This window comes from Cebus imitator, unplaced genomic scaffold (genome assembly GCF_001604975.1).
Source record: "Cebus imitator isolate Cc_AM_T3 unplaced genomic scaffold, Cebus_imitator-1.0 Scaffold37, whole genome shotgun sequence".
In the NCBI taxonomy this organism is placed as follows: domain Eukaryota; kingdom Metazoa; phylum Chordata; class Mammalia; order Primates; family Cebidae; genus Cebus; species Cebus imitator.
The window spans coordinates 8,698,226-8,720,498 of record NW_016107352.1 but is presented as its reverse complement, the minus strand read 5'-3'; the positions used below and the strand labels follow the sequence as shown (position 1 = coordinate 8,720,498).

General features: G+C 33.1%; 1 protein-coding gene across 5 annotated transcripts in view; it reads right to left on the bottom strand.

Moving 5' to 3' along the window:
* PHF14 (PHD finger protein 14) overlaps positions 1-22,273 on the bottom strand; it is a 200,860-nt gene that overhangs the window by 13,514 nt on the left and 165,073 nt on the right. For 2 of the 5 annotated variants that reach the window (XR_005199611.1, XM_037737313.1), the window contains one exon: positions 148-350. The exons of 1 other annotated variant lie outside the window; for it this stretch is intronic. Coding sequence is in view for 2 of the 4 variants with exons in the window: in XM_037737313.1 (XP_037593241.1) it covers positions 276-350 (75 nt within the window). In the remaining 2 variants the exon portion in view is untranslated. Of the gene's footprint in view, positions 1-147; positions 987-22,273 lie in introns of those variants that run through there. 2 more of the 5 variants (XR_005199610.1, XM_037737315.1) reach the window with 2 other exon arrangements.

Genomic DNA, 22,273 nt, shown 5'->3' with positions numbered 1-22,273 from the left:
AAAAAAAAAAAAAAAAAAAAAAAAAAAAAAAAAAAAAAAAAAAAAAAAAAAAAAAAAAAAAAAAAAAAAAAACTTTTAAAGGTCCAGCTTTTAAATTAAAAAGTCAAACTTACTCTAAAATATATGAATTCCAAATACAAGCTCCTATTTCATTTTGAATAACTTTATTGAGAACATTTTGCAAATTAGATTTTACAATTTAACATTTTACAATTAGAAATTTTATCTGTTATTACATAAGCTGCAAACGTTTCAAAAACACTACAGAAAATCTTTTATTTCTTTGGGTTTTTCTGTTCCATGCTGAGCTCCTGAGATATATTTTTTCTTTCAGGTTCATTTTCATCTTCCTGTGAAATAAATTTTAGAAAACATTAAAATATAAACTTTAGGGCATTTATCAGCTATACCTAACACATTTTAACTGTATCTGTAGAACTATGAACTACTATGATTCCAGTAATCCTAAACACGAATGATAAAATTACATAACATTTAAGTATTTACAGGTTTTGTTTTATAGTACACATTAAAATTTGCTATATGTTTTTAAAAACAACCAATTTTATCAATGCCCTAAAAATTACTTTGGAAACATTTGCCACTGAAAAGTGTTCTTTGCAGGGGATGAAACAGATATTTTTACTTCACTGCTTTATAAAAAACAATGAATTTAATTTCAAAGACACTTCATGTGCTCCAGCATGGCATTTTTTGTCCCATCTACTATATTTTCTTGATAGCTGTGCCAATTTTCCAATTACTGGTACCACCATATGTTATCTGAAGATCAGTGAGGTCTAAAATAGGAAGCACGTGCATGTCAGGCTGTAGAATGCTTACAATCTTCTACAGTTTCGATTCTAAGTGGTGGCCTCATAATTCATAGCAGGTTCCTGTGGAACATGGTGAATAGATGAAGTGACATCATAATGTCTGCTTCCACAGAAATGAAGTGCATCTTGTGTTCAATATTAAATGGTAACCTTCAAAGTATAAATAATGAGAGTCAGGAAAATTATTTCATCTTACAATTTATAACCCATTTCATCAGACATGTTCCTTCAACAATACCCAATTGCAAAACAGTCTTATTTTCCTAATATTTCTGATTTATCACATAAGATTATTTACTTCTATTAACTGGCATAAAGGTACTCATTCTTTTCTGAGTTAATTAAAGCATAAACATCAATTTCTTAAGTATTTCTAGACAACAGTAATAATTATCAGTATCATCAAACATACCACTCTGTACCTAATGAAACCAAATTAAATAATTGAATTAAATAATTGTTGAGCCCTACTTCATGAATTGACTTATTAAGTAAGAGCAAACCAAAGTATACATATTAGTTTTCTATGACAAACTACACACTTGCCAGTAACCATTAAGGTGAAAGAAAAAAACTTCTTTTATATACTGTCTCTCTAAACTCAACAGAATCTGTGATGTAGACTTTGTTAAGACTGGGAAAGTAGAGAAATTATTAAATATTACCAACCGATCTGAATCATTATAGATATGCACAACACCAAGAATGGGGTTTTGAATATCATTTTGGCAATGTAACTTTGATACGTTTTTCCAAGTATGATGACCATTTTGTGTCATTTCATTTTTTCCCTATTTTATCTCCAGTAAATAGATATATTCAATTAAGTTTGACCCTTGAAAATTTATAAATGAACACGTGGTTTCCACTTTTAGACAAAGTTTCCTAGAGATTACATTTTAACTACATTCCAATAAAAAGTAAAATAAAAAGTCCTACCATCTAACAGGACATACTTAGTATACAGTTGCAGTCCAATCAATGTTTTCTGAACTATGTGAAACAGTGGAATAATGAATGAATAAAAGGCATGCCTGCATTATTACATAATTTGGAAAAGCATAATGTTGTTCTTAGTTAACTATAGTAAGTTAAGATTGCTAGTACTCACACTTCTAGCAATCTTGACTTACTATAACAGCATTGAAAATAAAACAAGCCAAAATGTTTGAAGCAACTTGAGCCAAAATAGCAATTATCAAGCTCATGTCCTTTAATTTATAAGGGAATGATGGAGCCTTTATCACACTAACAGTCTACTAAGTTTCTGCACCACATAACTTCCTGGTTTAACAAGCTTGGTTTATCTAGTTTTCTCTAGCGACCTTCAACACTGCACTAAGTCAAAACAGAAATGTAAAGACTTAATAACCCCGAGGACTAGGAAGTACTTAAATACTTTGCTTTCATGTTTAACTATGTATACGAGCTACTGGAACACAGTTAAGTGAAATAAAAATGTGCAACTTCCATTAATTTGAGTATGTTTTAATATATGTACAAGTGTTGATCGACTTACGACCTATGCAACTTATGACCATTCGACTTGATGACCACAATCGCTAGCCACGACTGCTCCGCTGTAGATTTTTGGAAACACTACAATATTTTGATGTGTATCAAGAATATCGCTACCGCCTGGGAGGCTGTGATGACAAAGTGCATGAATGGCATCTGGAAAAATTGTGTTAAGCACTATGTTAACGATTTTGACGGATTTGACAGTGAACATGAACTTGAAACGATTCGGGAAAAAATAGTAAAACTTGCTAAAGATCTTTCTTTGGAGTGTGAAATGGAAGATGTCAAAGAGTTGCTAGACAATCCAGAGAACTTACAAATGAAGAGCTAATCGAACTGGAAGAAGAAAGAGTGGCGGAAGAAGAAGAGAAGCAGAGAAAGAAGAGCAGGAGTCAGAAAGATAGTTCACCACTAAGGGATTATCAGGTGGTTTATCTTTACTGAATAAACTTCTTATACGCTTCGAAGCAATGGACCCAAACATCGAACGATTTGCAAGGATTGAACGGATGGCACACGATGTGTTTCGTCCGTATCATGAAATTTATGAAGAAAAAAAGAAACATACAATTCAGACAAAGCTCACCATGTTTATGAAAAAACCAATTCCGGTAACCACAACTGCTGCCTCAGATGACATCAACAATCCACAGCCAAGCACCAGTGACCAATAAAATGTTTTGTATATGTTTATATATTTTGATATGTTTTGCAATTGGGAAAATGTTTCCTATGGTATTTTTTACAACTGTATTTTGTATTTTTGTATGCATCTATATTTTGTAATTTTGTATGTTTTGCAAATATTAAACCAGTTGTACTGGTAATGCAGTGTTTTACTTAAACCTGAAGAATGTAAAAATAAGAAACAAAATGGTGTAGAGATGATACAAATGGCATAAAATGAACAAAGAAAATTATGATATATAACAATGAAAGAGAATTATGATAAAATATGACTTAAAGATTTTTATAGCATCATTTCACAGTACTGTACATATAGCCTACTCAACTTACGACCAAATCGTGTTATGGCCGGTCTATCGGAACCAATTGTGGTCGTAAGTCGAGCACTAGCTGTATAAGATATATATAGATATGCCAGTTAAGTAACATTCTTAATATAATGTTGGTCTTTTGTTGCTGAATTTTTCTTAGTCATAAAGTGTAGTTTATAAATGCATGCCTTCTAAGACTGCCTGCTGCTCAGGACAGGTAAATCACTTTCACACCTTTCTTTATGTTGAGGATTTGTCTTAAAATATCTTGCCTTTTGTGCTAAGTCACTTTTATAACAAATAAGAGCCAATCGCTTTCTTCCTTTTACAAGGATAGCTGTGACCCAGATGCAGAAAATGATTACGAAGGGGCAAAAAAGGCATTCAACTCTAATTGCTACAGTATAATACTAAAATTGCTGTAACATCATCAAAATAATGGTAATAGATTTTATCATAAATAAAAGCATTAAAATTTGATCTAATAAAGCACTACGGAAGTCTTTTTAGAAGTGCTAATTTGTGTTTTTTAACACAATTTTTGAAAGAACTTTACATGCAGTTCCAGATAAATCATTAAAGTCACTTAGCAAATCAAGTATCATTGACAAATGACTGGATAATAAATAAAATTGCAAAGGAAGCTTTTTACCAAAGCATTTCTTTACTACTGGATATTACAGGCAAGCAAAAATTTCTTCTGATATATAGCAGAATTTTCCTTCTCTCTGCTGAGATAAGACACCTGTTTGTTTCCCAATGAAAGAAGACCCTAGCTACAAGGATCATTTTCTTAGTGACAACCCTGATAAGTTTGACATTTGTTTCATGAAATGTTCTGAAACAGTCATGAAGAAAATGTACTCTTTGAGGGTACTGGAAAGCAGACAGGCTTACCTCTTAATGTTTAAACTTGTTAATTCATACTCTAAAAAACACATTGACTGTAACAACCTTGTAGATCTGCTAGTTACAAGTGGAATTTCAAGAATGTGCACTCAATTAACAGTAACACCCATAATATCAAATAACAAAAATTGTGCCTTAGCCTTGCTCTTTCTATGTTAACAGAGCTGCAGTGAGAATGGTAATTTCTAGGCACAGATGGACCATGTAATAATGGCCTGATACTCCAGGTGGCAATATTAGACTAAGAGTTATTCTAATAGCGAAATTAAGTAAAAAAACACTGCCATGTTTATCTTATCACTAAATAAAACTTGCAAGATTTTGTTTAAATGTTAGCTTGCACTATCAATTTGTGATAGAGGAGCCCCTCTGTTTTTATTTATAAATGCGACTTAGTTCTACATCACAGTTCAAAGCATTGATGCCAATTAATAAAACCTATCCATTCTTTTCCCTCCTCTTAGGAGGTAATCAACTCCTAGCAATGGCTAACTATTTTAGCATCTGGAATTTATATCACTCAGGTAATAACTGAATACAAATTATACTCTATGAATACAGATAACTTTATATTTACTTCGTAGACTGCCAAGTTTGAAAGATTTCTTAAAATCTTATAATCCTTTATATAAAAGGATTGCACAAAGGGGCAACTCTCCCTATTACTTATTTATATCTTTATAGATGTTAATGTAAGTACCTTTATAATGGAGAAACATGGCAAACATCACCTTAACCAAACAGTCAAGGTTAATATTCCCAATAATATATATTAATACCCTGAAGTGATATACTAAAAAGGGCACATCACCTCTGGTTTGTGGTATTTTTTCCAATAGTGTATAACCTAATTCTAAGTATGGGCAAACATCAGATAAACGCTCTATAAAATAAGTGAACAGTAGTGTTCAAAAGTGTCAAGGTCAGCTGGGCATGGTGGCTCATGTCTGTAATTCTAGCACTTTGGGAGGCCGAGGCAGGATAATGATGAGGTCAAGAGATTGAGATCATCCTAGCCAACATTGTGAAACCCAGTCTCAACTAAGAATACAAAAATTAGTTGGGCATGGTGGTATGCACCTGTAAACCCAGCTACTTGGGAGGATGAGGCAGGAGAATCGCTTGAACCCAAAAGGCACAGGTTGCAGTGAGCCCACGTTGTGCCACTGCAGTCCAGCCTGTTGACAGAGGGAGACTACGTCTCAAAAAAAAAAAAATTTTTTTTTAAGGTCATGAATGACAAGACTTGGAGCTGTCACAGATTGGAGAAGACTAAGAGGACGTGATGATTGAAGCAGTGAGGAAACCTGGACTATAAAATGAACATTAGTGAGAAAACTGGTAAAATTTGAAAAGGGTTCATAGGGTAGTTAGCAGTAGCTTCTCAAAGTCAATGTCTTGGTTTCAGTAATTGTACTATGGTTACATAAAATGGTAACACTACAGGAAACTGGATAAAAGGCAAATGGGAAATTTCTATACTGTTTTTGCAACTTTTCTGTAGATTTAAAATTATTTCAAAGTAAAATGACTAAAGAAACAGAAAATAAAAATGGCTACTTAATGAAATTTTCCTAAATTCAAATAAAGTTAGTAAAATGTATTGGCAAAGATTTTATGAGGAAAGAGGCGCAAGGCACCTGTAGCCTCTACACTGAAATCTACAGCTATAATTAATAGTTTGCTTTCCATTGTTCTATTCCAAATTCCTAGGTACCTAAAATGTTCATAATGGTGATACTATTTTTATTTTTTTATCTGTGCTTTGCCACATTTTCGTGCTTTCCAATTGTGAGCATGGATTATTTTCACAATCAGAAAACAGAGCTTTGGTTTGCTAAGTCCCTTTATAATTTGGCCATATGAACACACTATTTCCAGAAAGAAGTAAAAGTTACAAAACACTATGATTACAAAAAGATGTCAGTTATTTTTATTTTACCAAGTATGTTATTCACATCAAGCAAACATACATGGTGGTGCAACATTAAAATGAGGTGAGAAGGCACAGACAGGCACTAACTTAAAATGTTTCTATATTCTTACGATATTTTCTTTAGATTTTGAATATTCACTTTCCTAATCAGAGAAGGGAACAGTTATTATAACTGGATCCAAATTAAGTCAGTATTATCTCTATACCTTAATAAGGGTTCTTTTAAAAATGTAGGTATATATATAGCTTATAGGCAAAAAACGTGGACACACTCAACCTGTTCTAACTGTTGGTAGCTATGGAACAAGTGTAGAAAAGCAAATATACTACATCGTTTCAATCTGTGGTCAAAAACTACATTCTTTTATTCATCTAAAAATATGTGCCAGATACAGAAGTCTCAGCAGCATATAAAACTGTGTTTTTAAAACAGAAATATGCTAGTGCTGCACAATGAAGAAAAATTTATCTTAATAACTGGAAAATACTGATGATAATGAAAATGTTCTAGGCAAAATGAGCACACTGCATGCTTCAGACTGAAATTAATTAGAGTTTTTAATGTTTTACAATTCCACCATAATTCTTTAAATGGTGCATTTACTTCATAGTAATAAACACTTGGATCATTAAGTAAAGTGCAAAATGTGTGTGATGTGCTACATTTAACCACCTTTGGCCTTTTTTTCCATACTTCTGCATTCAGTTTTCCAATGCATTGAATAAGCAATTGAAGACCACAATTAAATTTCCTGACTTTGCATATTTGAGGTCCTTATTTCATTTAATACAAAAGGCAATTAATATACCATTTTACAACTGAATTCCAACTTTAGTGAACCATGATAGATACTGAAATGAACTTACAAGAAATGGTTAATTAAATTTATTGTAAAAAGCATAAGAATTTTTTTTATTATGACACAAGTTGCATATTTAATTAGAAATTCTAAGGCTATATTATAAAATTAAAGTAACTTGGGGTGTTCTTAGTAAACTCAGCTCAAACACATATATCATTAAGTAAAATAGAGCTGTTTTTTAAACCTTACCTTTTTTCTCTATTTAGTGATTCAAACAAAGATAATCAAAGAAATCTCCCTTTATTAAATACTACAACACCACATTCTTTATTTTTAATAGCAAATAAGATAGAAAAAGGACAGTAACAAATTTCTAATTTCATGTAAGAGAATACATAAATAACTATTTCTTTTCTTGAGTAACCACTTCTCTCTACATGATTAAGGGGCAGATCGAGTAGAGTTAAGTTTTTAGCATCTCGGGTAACTTTTTACTTCTTTGTGGCAGCTTTGGTAGCAAAGAAATGAGTCAGTGGCAGTGGGCACCTGTAATCCCAGCTACTTAGAAGGCTGAAGCAGAAGAATCACTTGAACTCAGGAGGCAGAGGCTGCAGTGAGCTGAGGTTACGCCACTGCACTCCAGCCTGGGAGGTAAAAGCAAAACTCCTCCCCTGCCCCGCCCCCCAGAGAAAGACTGAATTTGTCATGTGACTTGGGATCAAGAGGAGCTCCCTCTGATCTGGGAAAAAAGGCCCTAAGGATTGGCATAGCCATCTGAAGAGTGCATATTTACACTAAAGGCAATAAAGGTCAGTGAGTGAAAAGTGGGAGTGGCAAAATAGAATAAGGAAAGGAAATGAATGATGGATGATAAGCATGAGTTAGGGTAGACTCTTAATGGGCACAATCCCAATTCTATAAATTTACATATTTCCATAAACATGAAAAGCTAGAACTTTTATAATGGAAATTTTTAGATGTTTAAGACATATCTGGCCAGGTGCAGTGGCTCAGGCCTGTAATCCCAGCACTTTGGGAGGCCAAGCTGGGTGGATCACCTGAGGCCAGGAGTTTGAGACAGCCCGGCCAGCATGGAAACACCGTCTCCACTAAAAATACAAAAAAATCAGCCAGGTGTGGTGGCTCATGCCTTTAGTCCTAGCTACTCAGGAGGCTGAGGCATGAGAATCACTTGAACCCGCGAGGTGGAGGTTGCAGAGAGCCGGGATCACACCCCCACTGCACTCCAGCCTGGGCGACAAAGCAAGACTCCGTTTCTTTCTTTCTCTCTCTATCTCTCTCTCTCTCTCACACACACACACACACACAGAGACATATTTTAAGATATGGTGCTAATCTGAAGGGGCTAAGAATACCGTAACAGCCTTTTCTTACAGGTGAATTCTCTTATGATGAGTATGTTTGATAACTGATGAACTTGGTCTTGATGACAGAAAATTTTCCTTCTGTAGTAAACTATTAGTATTTGGGAAATATGCATGAAGGTCTATGCTAGAAATCTATACTAGAGGCTCCCACATTGGTAACTTTCCTTCATTTATATATTTTTTATTTAAAAGTTATTACCTGCTTTTGAAGTATTTAGGTTGATAAAATGGTATACAGTCAGCAGTCATTATAGAAAAAAAGTAACCAGAAATCCCCCTGAAATTCCATAATGGGCCAACACAAATATATTTTCAAATGAAAAGAACACATGTCCAATATATACTAATTAAAAGTTTATGGTGTACTAAGACATGATATTTAAAGAGGTTCTTCTGAAAATATTTTTACATAAATCATCTCTTATTCATTAAATGTAGCATTTCAAAAATCGAAAAGAGCCAGTATTTAAAGATGGTACACCTAAGTTTATACTTTCCAAATAGGTACTCAATGAGAACTTATATTTCTAAATTTAGGCTGTTTTACTTTATACCTAAATATGCACACAAGTTTAAATTCCCAGAAATTAAAAAAATTCTACTGAATTAAAACGAGGCCAAAATAATATGTAAAAATGTTCAAGACAGGCAAGATCACTAGTCAAATTACAGTTCCATACTCAGGAGATTTTCAGATTGAATAAAAATCAGTGATTGGCCCATTAAAATTTTCAGACATAAATGACTAGAAATTACTCAGCAATAACTAAGTTTGTCATACACACGAAAAAAAAGTATATACAGCACAACATTACTTATTCATTAATAAAAGCAATAACCATGAATTGTTTAGGATTGGCCACTGTGAAAGCAATGTCTTCCTTAATAAAATATGACAGCATTTTGTTTATCCTTTTCACTGGACAATGAAAATTTTAATACAACATTCAGCTCATTATATTAAACTTAAAACTTGTATTGAGAGAAAAACATTTTTTTGCTTAGTCAGATCCTAAAATTAAATTTTATCAAAACTAACTTCTATACTGCCATTATTTAAAAAAAAAAAAAAAAATCATCCCGGTGCGATGGCTCATGCCTGTAATCCCAGCATTTGGGGAGGCTGAGGCAGGTGGATCACGAGGTCAAGAGATCAAAACCATCCTGGCCAACATGGTGAAAGCCTGTCTCTACTTAAAATACAAAAATTAGCCAAGTGTGGTGGTGTGCGCCTGTAATCCCAACTACTTGGGAGGCTTCTCATTCCCTTTATATTTGCATTTTGAATACAAATAAATATATTTTTATCTGTTTATTAGGTATTAGAATTTTTTTCTTTCTATAAATTGCGGCTCCTAAATTTTCTGTATTTTTTTTTTTTTTGAAATGACGTCTTGCTCTGTCACCCAGGCTGGAGTGCAATGGTGCGATCTGGCTCACTGCAACCTCCGCCTCCCGGATTCAAGTGATTCTCCTGCCTCAGCCTCCTGAGTAGCTAGGATTACAGGTGTGTGACACCATACAGCTAATTTTTGTATGTTTAGTAGAGACGTGGTTTCACCACATTGGCCAGGCTGGTCTTGAACTCCTGACTTCATGATCTGCCCACACTGGCCTCCCAAAGTGCTGCGATTATAGGCGTAAGCCACCACACCTGGTCAATTTTCTGTACTTTCAAAAATTAAATTTAACTTTTAATTTTGAGATCACGGTAGTTCACATGTAATGTATAGTATATATAGTGACATCATGTTCCCCTGATGTGATGCACAGAGAAGTGACATCACCTATGATCTATTGTAGCCTTCCCATTAAGGCACAAACTCAATCGAATCATGAGAAAATATTAAGCAAACCTAAATAGTGGGACATTCTACAAAATAACTGAATAGTACTCTTCAAAAGTATCAAGATCATGAAAAGCAAGGAAAAAGTAAAGAACTGCCACAGACTGGAAGAGACTGAGGAGACATACTGACAAAATGAAACAGGAGAACCTAGATTGAATCTTGGTCCAGAAAAAGAATACTAGTGGCAAAACTGGTAAAATACAAATACGTTCTGTAGTTTATTTGACAGTATCATATTAAGATTAATTTATTAGGTTTGAGAATTGTTCTATGCCTATATAAGATGTTGACCTGAGGAGAAGTTGGGCAAAAGGTACATCAGAACACTCCATACTATTTTTACAACTCTTCTAAATCTAAAGTTGTCTCAACAAAAAATAAAAACAGACAAACATCTAATTTTTGTTAGATGATTTAGAAGTACATTTGATTTCAAATACTATAAAGCTACCTGCCAAAATAATATGGAGAGGCAGAGTTATGGAAAATGGGGTTCAGCATTTCCATGATATGGGCAGTTCATGACAGACTCTACACTATAAATGAGTATTCACTGCCAGCTAGTAGAATCATAAAGTCATGCAGTAACACTGAGTGTGATGTCTAACACATGAAATTCATTGTCGTGTTTTTAAATTCATGCAGTTTAAGAACCATTAGAGAACGATTCAGCTGTAATACGGTAAAAAATGTAATATGATCAGTTTCTATTTCTTCAACCGTGGTTTCTTTGGGAGGTAGATGTCCGTATTAATACTGGCATTTTATCTCAGTAAGTTTAATCAGGGGTTTCAAAATAATGTCTGTTATATAAGGAAAAAAGAGGTGCTTAAGAAATTTCTCCATGTGAGCATTATTTGATCCAGGACTAACTGAATTAAGTATAAAATGTCAAAGTGAAAATATATGGCAATTCACACCTTTTTTTTTTTTTTTTTTCTCATATTAGAAGAATTTGGAATATATATTAGACATTTTATCTTTTTAAGATGATATTAACTCTTGAAGTCACTTTTATTCCTAGAATCCTTCCTTTCTTCCTCCCACAAAAATTTATCAAACGATGATTGTGTGCCAGATACTGAGAAAGGTGAGGTGATAAAGTGAACCATGACAATATATAAGGACAATATTTTTACGATTAATATGCTACAGAGTTGGGTTATGACATCAAATAATATATACATCCTCATGCCCAAAGATGAGTATCGTGAATCTTTAAAACAAATACTTCTCAATGTAACTTATACTGCTCTTTTAATGTAAACTCAACATCAATGACTATATAGTTTGGAAATGAACTTATGTGTAGAAAGTGAATTTCTAAAACTTTACTACCGAGTGAACAGATTAAGTTGCCTCAAATATCCTTATTTCAAATTGAATGTTATTTTCCCCAGAATGAACTCATTAATCTTCACAGTTTTATTGGAACTTAATAGTTCATTAGACATCCAAGTAACACATCTCCTATGGCACATTAATTTTTTGTGGATTAAAAAGAAGTTGAATTTGCTTCAAGAAAAATTTAAAATGCTATTTTAGAAAATTCCACACAAAAAATTTCCTCAATAGTGGCACTTTATAATCAGTGTAAAAAATAACATCCCTATTTTCACTATTTCCACATCTTGAATTTGCTGGTTATGTCTTAGCTACTACTTAGCTTTTATTAAAGAATGATTAAATGTTTAAAATTGTTTTGAACTGTCACCATAATGAAAACCACCACTGGTACATATAAATGATTCACAAAACAGGCTACCTGGCAAGTATCAAATCAATTACAAAGCTTGCCTGAAAATGCATTCATTTAGCCAATGGTTTCTATGACCTATTAATTACTCTATAAGTATAAAATATTTCCCAGTATTTTATAATTTAAGCTATAAAACCTAAGAACAAAATTATTTTATACAATGACATTTTAAAATATCTTACTTGAAAACAGATCTCCAGCAAGCTATATAAGCCATCTATCTATCCATTCCTCCCTGATTGAGCATCAACTAACTAGCTATGTGTCAGGCACTGTGCTAGTTGCTTTAGGTAACAAAATAAAATGAAAACAAAAAAAAAAAAAAAAAGAAGTTATATAAGAAACTATATACCTTTTGTCTAATTACCACAGAAATTAGACAAATATAGTTTATTAAATTGACTTACGACCTTTTTTAGGCATATAGTTGCTTTAAAAAAAGCAGGCCATATTCTTAGAAATACAAAGCATTTTGATCTTTGAATCTTTGATTTTTAGAAATACTGACTATTGGAACTGGAAGAGAAATTAAAAGTGATTTAATTCACCTTCTTGAAATGATGTTTACATTTTGTTTTTCTTTATACATATGTAAATATACAGATAAATACACATATACTCAAGTGAATATGGTTTTAAATTGAGCATCTCTGTATTCATAAATGGTAACTATCACTATTCTTAATACAAATACAATAGTAATTATTTAATAAATATTCCAAGTCACAGAAATAAAATTTCACTGCAATGAAGATTCCACATAAATAACCTGGTTAAATCCATCAGTTTCTTTCAAATGTGTTTATCTATTATTATCATGGTAGACCCTACGGGAGACATAAACAATCTGGATAAGACATGTATAGAAGCTTACAGGAGAGCCTCTGGGAAAGTATTCCTTATTCTTAAAAACAAACAAAAAACCACACACACACACACACACACACACACACACACACACACACACACACACACATCACTTCCACAGGCTTGCCACTATGCATTATAATGTGAGGATACAATCCTTGGAGACCCCGTAGCCATCTTGTGGCCATGGGGATAAGTCTAAGGTTAAAAGTCTACACACTGATAATGTGAGAAAACAACAACAAAAAATCTTTTTTAATTAATCCTATAACCACCAAGAGAGGTATAAGGCTATTTTGGTGGGGGTAGGGGAGTTGAGGGATGGGAATAAAAAATTTGGCTTTGTACATGGTATGTTTAAAGGTCCTTATTAAAAGTTTAGTGGAGATAAGTAGCAGTTGGATATGTGAGTTTACAGCATGGTATAGATTGAGGGCTGAAGATATAAATGAGAAGTCATCATAAAGTAGTTGGCATTTATGTTCCTTTAAAGCCATCTCCAGACAACGTTTTCAAAGGATAGCAGAGTTCTAAGGACAGCATTAAAGAAAAGTTAAAAGAAATAAAAGATAAGGGAAAAACTCATAGACCTAGGAGAAATTTAAGAAAGATGCCAATATTGTAATTCATAAGCATTCTTTAAGTAACAGAAAACCCACCTACTTTTAACATTTCATATGCTGTATATTCAAAATTGAGAAAATTGGGCAGTTATAGGATTTAAAAAAAAACATAGTATATAAGACAGACAGTAGTGCGATCATGGCTCACTGCAGCCTCAACCCCCTGGGCTCAAATGATCCTCTGGCCTCAGTCACCCAGCTAGTTGAAACTATAGGTGTGCACCACCACAACCAGCTAATTTGTTTTCAGTTTTTGTAAAGATGGGGGTCTCACTATGTTGCCTGGGCTGGTCTCAAACTCCTGGCCTCAAGCGATCCTTCCGCCTCGGCTTCCCTAAGTGTTGGGATTATAGGCGTGAACCACTGTGCCTGGCCTGAAGTTACAAATTTAAATATATAAAAATGAGAAAATACATAGAAGTTAATGACTTCATAGTGACAGTATGTGGCAAACACATTGTTCAATAAAAATATTTTAAATGTTTAGAAAGTGCTATTTTTCATAATATAGACGTTCAATGATTTCTCAGAAAATTTAAATTTATATTTCTTCATTGCATGATGACAGGTTTTTTTTTTTGTCTAAAATTCTATTTTGCTTTTCTTATTTTTAAAATTACTGGTATATCTTTTATTGTAAAGAGAAAACCCAAAAAGATAGTGTAGTTCTTTTAATTTTCTTTTAAAGTAGAAAACAAACTGTACTTGAACCTTTGTACATTTCAAACTTTCAGGAATGTTTGAAATCTTGACATACTGAATTTCAAAATACTGATGAAAGCAGGAATACAGGTGAACCACAGCAGACATTTGAGACTTTGATACCAATCTGAACTCTTAGAATCTAGGTAGTCTGAATAACTGTCAGAGGACTCAGCACAGAAATGATATACCCCATAAATAATTTGTTACATGTTTCACACATACCACAAAAAGCACAATACATATCGAACAATATGCCGATTTCTAGAAAGCTGTACAGAAAACTTGGTAACATTATGTTCTCTGGAAAAAACTGAGGATTCTAATGTACAAATAAATCTTTATGTATTATTTAAACTAAGCTTTACTTAAAAATTTAATGATGCAAACGAAAGAATAAGAAGAAATTTTAAAATGCCCCTTCCTAGCCCCTTCCTTTCCTTCTTTCTTCTTTTAATTCATTTGATAGTAATGTAGTGAATTCCTATGATGCGCCATATGTTTAGGACAGGGAGGAGAACCAACAGAGGTGATATCCATTCTCAAGAAAATTATACATTTGAAAGGCAAACCTGTGTTCAGTTTATGCTTCTGTTCTTCTTCATAACCAGCAAACATAGAAACCTTTATGTTTCTTTAGCATATCAAATTATTTTGTTATAAAATGTTTCCTGCACAGGCCGGGTGCGGTGGCTCACGCCTGTAATCCCATCGCTTTGGGAGGCCGAGGCACGTGAATCATGAGGTCAGGAGTTCGAGACCAGCCTGGCCAAGATGGTGAACCCTTTCTCTACTAAAAATACAAAAATTAGCCAGCAACAGTGTCGGGCACCTACAATTCCTGCTACTCTGGAGGCTGAGACAGGAGAACCGCTTGAACACGGGAGGCAGAGGTTTCAGTGAGCCGATACTGTGCCACTGCACTCTATCTAGCCTGGGTGACAGAGCAAGACTCCATCTAAAAAAAAAAAAAGTTTCCTGCACAACAATAACCATAACTATAAACAATAACAATAACCATAAGCATTCTAATGCTTATTGTAACTCTCCTGGATGATTTTTCCCTATCCCATTGTCTTCCCGATTCCTTCTTACCAGATGTGACCAATACAATGAAGTGGATATTAATGACTCCCTGGCATATTGTTATACGTCAACATTTCATATGAATGTATGATGCTATGTAAAGCTTCTGTAACTTGCAATTTATTTTCATCATTACATGTATATATTTATCCATGTTATACTTAATATATGTTTTTCATTTCAAAAGCTAGCATCACACACTAGAAACACTCCAGTTAAAGAAACAATAAATATATCACTATTATTTAATCTGCTTTTAGAGTGTTAGTCAACACAAGCAGAAAAGAGAAAGAAGTGTAAAAATTGTAAAATAAGAGGTGAAACTATCCTTACCTGTTGTATACTTAGAAATATCAAGAAAATCAATTGAAACACTATTATAAACAAGATAAATCAGTGAGGATCTCTATTCACACATGAGGAAAATCATCAATAGATAACAAAAAATAAAACTACAGATTATTCAAGACAACTTTTAAATTCCATATCAACATTCTTTTATCTGCCCAAATTTCAAGACTGATTAAAAGGAATACAGCCCACCAAGTGTATTTCTAATAAGAACAAATTGATATATAAGTAATTCACAATCAAAACATAAATTAGATGCCAAGGTAAGTTGCAACAGATTGTCAACAGATTTCTAGACTATTTTTCTTTAAGGAGCCATAAGAGTTGAGAGCTAGAAGGTATTTTATTAAAAAATCACTCAATCCATTTTAAAAAAATTCTGTAGATAGAAAAGCCATTCCCAGAATACGTAATGAACTTCCCCAGAGTCCCAGAGCCAGTTGGTAGAGTTAGAATCTGAATTTATGTCTCCTAAGTTGTAGTCAGGAATTGTCTGCCATGATGAGTCAGTATTGACCATAATGAGTCAATATGATTTTAGATCAAATGATGGCAAATCCAAGCATGTATTTAAAAAAGTGTGTATGTATGCACCCTATATCTTTTAAAAACAACTGTGATGGCCTTACCTAAAATATCTACATGAGCACAGCAGAAAATGTACAGGCTTTGGTGTCAGACAAATCTTTTTTGAATCCTGCTTTGGCACTTACTATTGGTTTGCCTTTGTGAAAGACACATGACCCCCAGTCTCAGTTTTCTTACCTGTAAAAAAAAAAAAAAAAAAAAAAAAAAAAAAACACCCTATTTCAAAGAATGACTTTGGGTTTAAATAAACAAAAATGATGTATGCAAATTATGCTAGTAAAATATTTATAACACAGTAAAAGTAGATACCCAAAACAATGTTAGCTATAGTTATTATAAAATTTAAAATATATTTCCAAAAATTGTGCTTCAAAGTTGAGCTCAGATGCACAGTTGGTGAAAGTGGTTTTTCTTCTAACTAAAATTAAAATAAACATTTTTGCTTCCTTTTCTAAAAGCTTAGAAACGAATTACCTAAGAATTAAATTTACATAAATGTTCCTATTTGTTTATTAACCTACATATGTGTTTATCATGTGTCAGGTTCTGTTCAGGAGATGCAGAAATAGTGGTGAAAAACCACATATTGTCCTCATGGCCCTTATATTTCAATAGAAAGAAACAGGCAACAAACTGTTAACATAAAAAGAATTTCCTATTTTGATACAGTGAAAAAAACAGGGTAAACAGACAGAAAGTATGGGAACACATATTTTCTTAGGTAAGGTAGTCAAGGAAGCCCCTCTACAAAAGAGCTGACATTTGAGTGGAGATCTGAATGATTTGAAGGAACCAGTCATGTACTGATCTGTGAGAAGAGAAGATACAGGGACAGGGGACAAGGGCAAGGGCCCTAAAGTAGAAATAAACAAGCATGTATGAGCAGCAGAAAGGTCAGGAAATCTAGCATAAGATGAAAAGTTGACGACATAGCCCATAATGGTTATTTGATTTGCAGTGAGAAGCCACTGGAGGGTTTAAGAATTTAAATAACATGTTTGCTTTTGGGTTTTGAGCTTATTATGGTTGTGGTATAGAGAAAGATGGGTAGCAGTTAGGAAAGAACACAAATACAGAGATAAGAAAGTAGGCAATTGTCAACAGATCAGGAATGAGGGTACTTGGAGTACTTAATGTGGTCACAATAGAAAGAAGTATACTATGCTTTGGACTTAAACAAAAGAAAGTAATTAGGAATGATTACTCTGCTTTTGATTCTCAAAAATGATGCAGCTGAGGTGAGAAAGACTGTGGGAGAAGTAAATTGTGATGGGAATAGAGAAGCATCAAGAAACCAATAATTCTATTTTGGTAACACAAAGTTTGAGCCAATCTTTATGTATCTAGTAGGAATGTGAGGCAAACATTTGCATATATGAATTTAGATCTTGGGATAAGATTTTGGGGATAGTATTACACATTTAAAAGTCCCCCAGATACAAATAAAACTGCATGCAATCGCCCAGGGACATACAAACAGAGAAGAGCCGCACTGACCAAGCCTTAGTAATACAACTTGAGCACAAATGGAGAATTTGGCTAAGAAGACTGAGAAGGGTCTGTCAGTTACGAAGAGAAAAGCAGAAGTTATTGAACCAAAAAAAGAAAATGTTTCAAGAAAGAGGGAATGGTCGACTTTGTTAAACGACACTGAGAAGTCAAGTAAGATTTAGACAAAGGCATAACTATTGAGTCCGACAAGAAAGAGATTGTAGGTAACGTTAACAAGAGCTATTGTAGTAGAGTAATGGGGACCAAAGACTGGTCAAAATAGCTTAAAGAGGTAATGAGAGATGTTATTTTGCACTTTACGCTTCCTCTGATTTCAGAAACATTGATAATAACTGGAACTGTAGCAGCCATCTTTGAACCATAATGGAAAGACCAAAAGAATCATAGTAAAACTCACTCCTGATAGCCTTGAACTGCTGTAACTTCTTAAGTTACATTTTACATGTCCTACATTTAGTCAAACCTTTCTTGCAGCATAAAAATACATCCTCCACAAACACAGTTGGTTCCTTATCCTAGTTTCTCAGCTTTAAGTTTGAATGAAAAATAGGCTGAGTGTGGTGGCGTATGCCTGTAATCCCAGTGCTTTGAGAAACTGAGGTGGGCAGATCCCTTGAGCTCAGAAGTTCAAGACCAGCCTGGGCAACATGGTGAAACACAGTCTCTACTAAAAAAAATACAAAAAATAGCCAGGTGTCATGGCACACACCTGTATTCCTAGCTACTCAGAAGGCTGGGGAGGGAGAATTGCTTGAGCCCAGGAAGTTGAGGCTGCAGTGAGCTGTGATCGCACCACTGGACTCCATCCAGCCTGGGTATCAGAGCAAGACTCTGTCTCTAAATAAGTAAAGAAAAAGCAAAAAAGCTGTATCGTTGATTTGCACAAAAGTGGGTCTATTGCATTTATTGAAAACAGAACATGTTTCATCATCTGATTTTATATTTACATGTTCTAGTTATGCTGGAAATGACCATATAAAGCTGAATGTATGTATGAAAGGAAAATCTCAAACATAGTAGAGTTCTCTAAATGCTTTTGTAAAGATGTACATCTATGTTGCCTTATACCCCCAACCACAGATAGATACTCAAATTCAAATCTCTCAATTTCAATTTAGTGTCCTGAGAATTATCTCTACATGATTGCAATCAGAGAGTATATAATACTTTGTAGTCTTTCACTTATTTCTTAAAACATTTCCAATTCTGATGAAAAAAAAGAGACACGAACGTGAGGAAATGGAGGTCCTGAGTATAGACAACTATTTAGAAATTCTGCCATAGTCCGGAAGTGGGACAACAGCTGGAGAAGGAATGAGGACAAGGTTAGAGTCTCAGAAGAATGGAAACAAAACATTTGTTTGTCAAAGAAAATATTGAAGAAATTCCTCTTGAACGAATAAAGATATTTCCCATCTGATATTCCTGTAGTATTAGTCTCAAAAATAAAGTCTTAGATCTTACTAAAATTATTTCATTTCAAAATATAATTTGGAATTTCTAAGTATATCTGAATATATTTGTAATATATGTAAATATATGTGAAATATTCTATTGAAGGAATTTTCACATTTTCATTGTAAAGCACCAGAAACTCATAAAACAGAATGTCTTCAGCATAGATTTTCCCAATAAAACATTTAATAATGTAATTTAATTAATAATAGTTTGTAATAAATTTAGCTCAACATATTCAAGTTACCTGACACTGCTTTTTAAAAAAATTAATAAGAATATAAATTATGCTTATACATTTTTCTCAGTTTACTTTCCAATACAAATCCAACAAGTATAATATATGACAATGTGTATGTAACACATAGAACAGAAGCGAAAGAGCAAAAAATTAAAAGGCTTAGGCATCTATGTTAATTTACTGTTTTAATAAGATTATAAGAATATTCCATATATTTATAATGCATGTTACTTTTCATGCTTGTTAGTATATTTCCTTATGGTACAATGGTGCACAGTTAGTTGATTAGAAAAGTAGTTCCTTAAATACTTTGATGAAGTTAAGTATATTAATATAATTTTTAAATAAACTTGCCATCAAATTGCTGCTTTAGGGCAATGATAGTGTTAAAACTGGAAAAATGCTTTCATAATTGTAACAAGCAAATCAGCAACTTATATATTATAAGAATAATTTAGAAATTCTCAATTCTTTTCTGCCTACAGTGAAGTAACTGCCTAACAAAGAATTTGGAGATTTGCTCATCTCAGTCTATATAAGTTTTAGCAGCAATAACTGTATCATAGTGACTTTTTAAAAAATGTGAATTTTTCAGATATGAAGGATATATGCACATTCTAGGAGGAACTGTTTTATTCCTAGAGCCTCAATGAAATGGCCAATGGAATTTTTAAAAATAAGAGAGAAAAAGAGAGCAACTGAGGACATACGCCTATAATAGTACTGAAATGAGGTCAGACTTATACCACATTCTAAAAATAACAAGAATATTTTGCTGGGATCCTTCAAACCAGGTTAGTTCCCGTGCCATTTGCACCCTTCCTCTGAGGGTTTAAGTTTTTTCTTTTTATCATTTTTTAAATTGTGGCATAATACAGATGTAACATAAAAAGTTACCATCTTAACCATTTTAAGTATACAGTTCAGTGGTATCAAATACATTTATATTATTGTGAAACCATCACCACCATGTTTGTATCACACAAAATATCTCATTCCCTCCTTCCTCTATCCACTAGCAACCATTATTCTACTCCCTGTCTCTATGATTTTTGACTCTCACTGCCTCACATACTGGAATCATACAGTATCTGTTTCTGACTGGCTTATTTTACTTAGTATAATGTTCTTAAGGTTCACTTATGTTGTAGTACATCTCAGATTTTCCTTCCTTTTTTCTGCCACATCACCATAAACATTTATCATTTCTGTGTTATGAACATTCAAAATCCTCTCTTTTAGCTTTTTAAAAATCTAAATTACTGTTAACCATATTTAACCTACAGTGCTATAAAACATTAGGAAATATAATTATACATTATTATATAAATATATATTACATTTAATTATATCATATAATTATAGTGCTGCAGTAAACATGGGGTAGAGATACTAATTTATAAATTTAATGCTGCAATAAGCATGGGGGTAAGGTATCTCTGCAATAAACATGGGGGTGCAGGTATCTCTTCAATATACTAACTTCCTTTCCTTTAGATAAATACCCAGTAGTGTGACTGTTGGGTTATAAGTTAGTTCTACTTTTAGGTTTTGAGAAACATCCATACTGTTTTCCATAATGGCTGCATGAAGTTACATTACCACCAAAAGTATGCAAGATTTCCCTTTCCTTTGCATCTTTGTTAGCATTGGCTATTTTTCATCTTTCTGATTATGGCCATTCTAACTGGGATGAGATATCTCATCATGGTTTCATTTGCAATTCCCTGATGATTAGTGATGTTGAGCATTTTTTCATATTGTTTGTATGTCTTTTGAGAAATTTCTATTCAGATGATTTTTAAAATCAAACTATTTGGTTTTTGTTTTGTTTTGTTTTTGAGTTGAGTTCCTGGTATGTTCTACAGAACACTTACTGGGTGAACATTTTGCAATGACCATTTTTCCCCCCAATTTTAGGTTGTCTCTTTACTTTGTTGATTGTTTCCTTTGCTGTACAGAAGCTTTTTAGTTTCAAATAGTCCCATTTGTCTATTTTTGGTTTTGGTACCTGTTTTAAGAGCACCTTGGGTTCTTTTTCCATAGTTTTCATGTCACTTGTTTAGATACATTTTATAGACCATAAACATCAAGAGGATAGAGGTGAGGAAGTGCAAGAATACCAGGGTATTTCCCCGAACTATTAGTGCACATTACACTTACAAGAAGCTTAGTAGACATTTGTTAAATAATGGTAAAAAGAAAAGCTAGAAAAACATATACCAATGTGCAAATAGCAGTAATCTCTGCAAGGCAGGTCATGACTTTTATTTATCTTTATTTTTCTGCATTTCCAAATAATCTACAATAAACACGCATCACATATATAATGAAAACAAAATAATACAGTCAAAAGTGTACTATTTCTTAATCTGTCTCTTAATTCCTTATTAAATAAATCAAGATAAGGAACAATATAAAAAAAATAATTGGCTGGGAATGGTGGCTCATACCTATAATCCTAGCACTTTGGGAGGCCGAGGTTGGGAGAATCACTTGAGTCCAGGGGTTTGAGACCAGCCTGGACAACACAATGAGACCTAGTCTCTAAGAAAATAAAAATAAATTAATGCTTCATGGCTATTTATAGAAAACATTTATGCTAAATGACATTTATATATTTTATTTACAAATTATTATCGCATATTACCTTTAAACAATTATCTAAGTAAACATTTTAGTACTATAAACCATAGTTCAATACAATTTTGTTTTTCATTGTTGAAAAGGCCAATTATCAAGCTAAATTGAAGAAATATAAATATAGATTCTCAAATCAACGCAAATATTTCTGACAAAACTTTATATTATTTATGCTTTATATTCCTAATTTTTTTTTTTTTTTTTT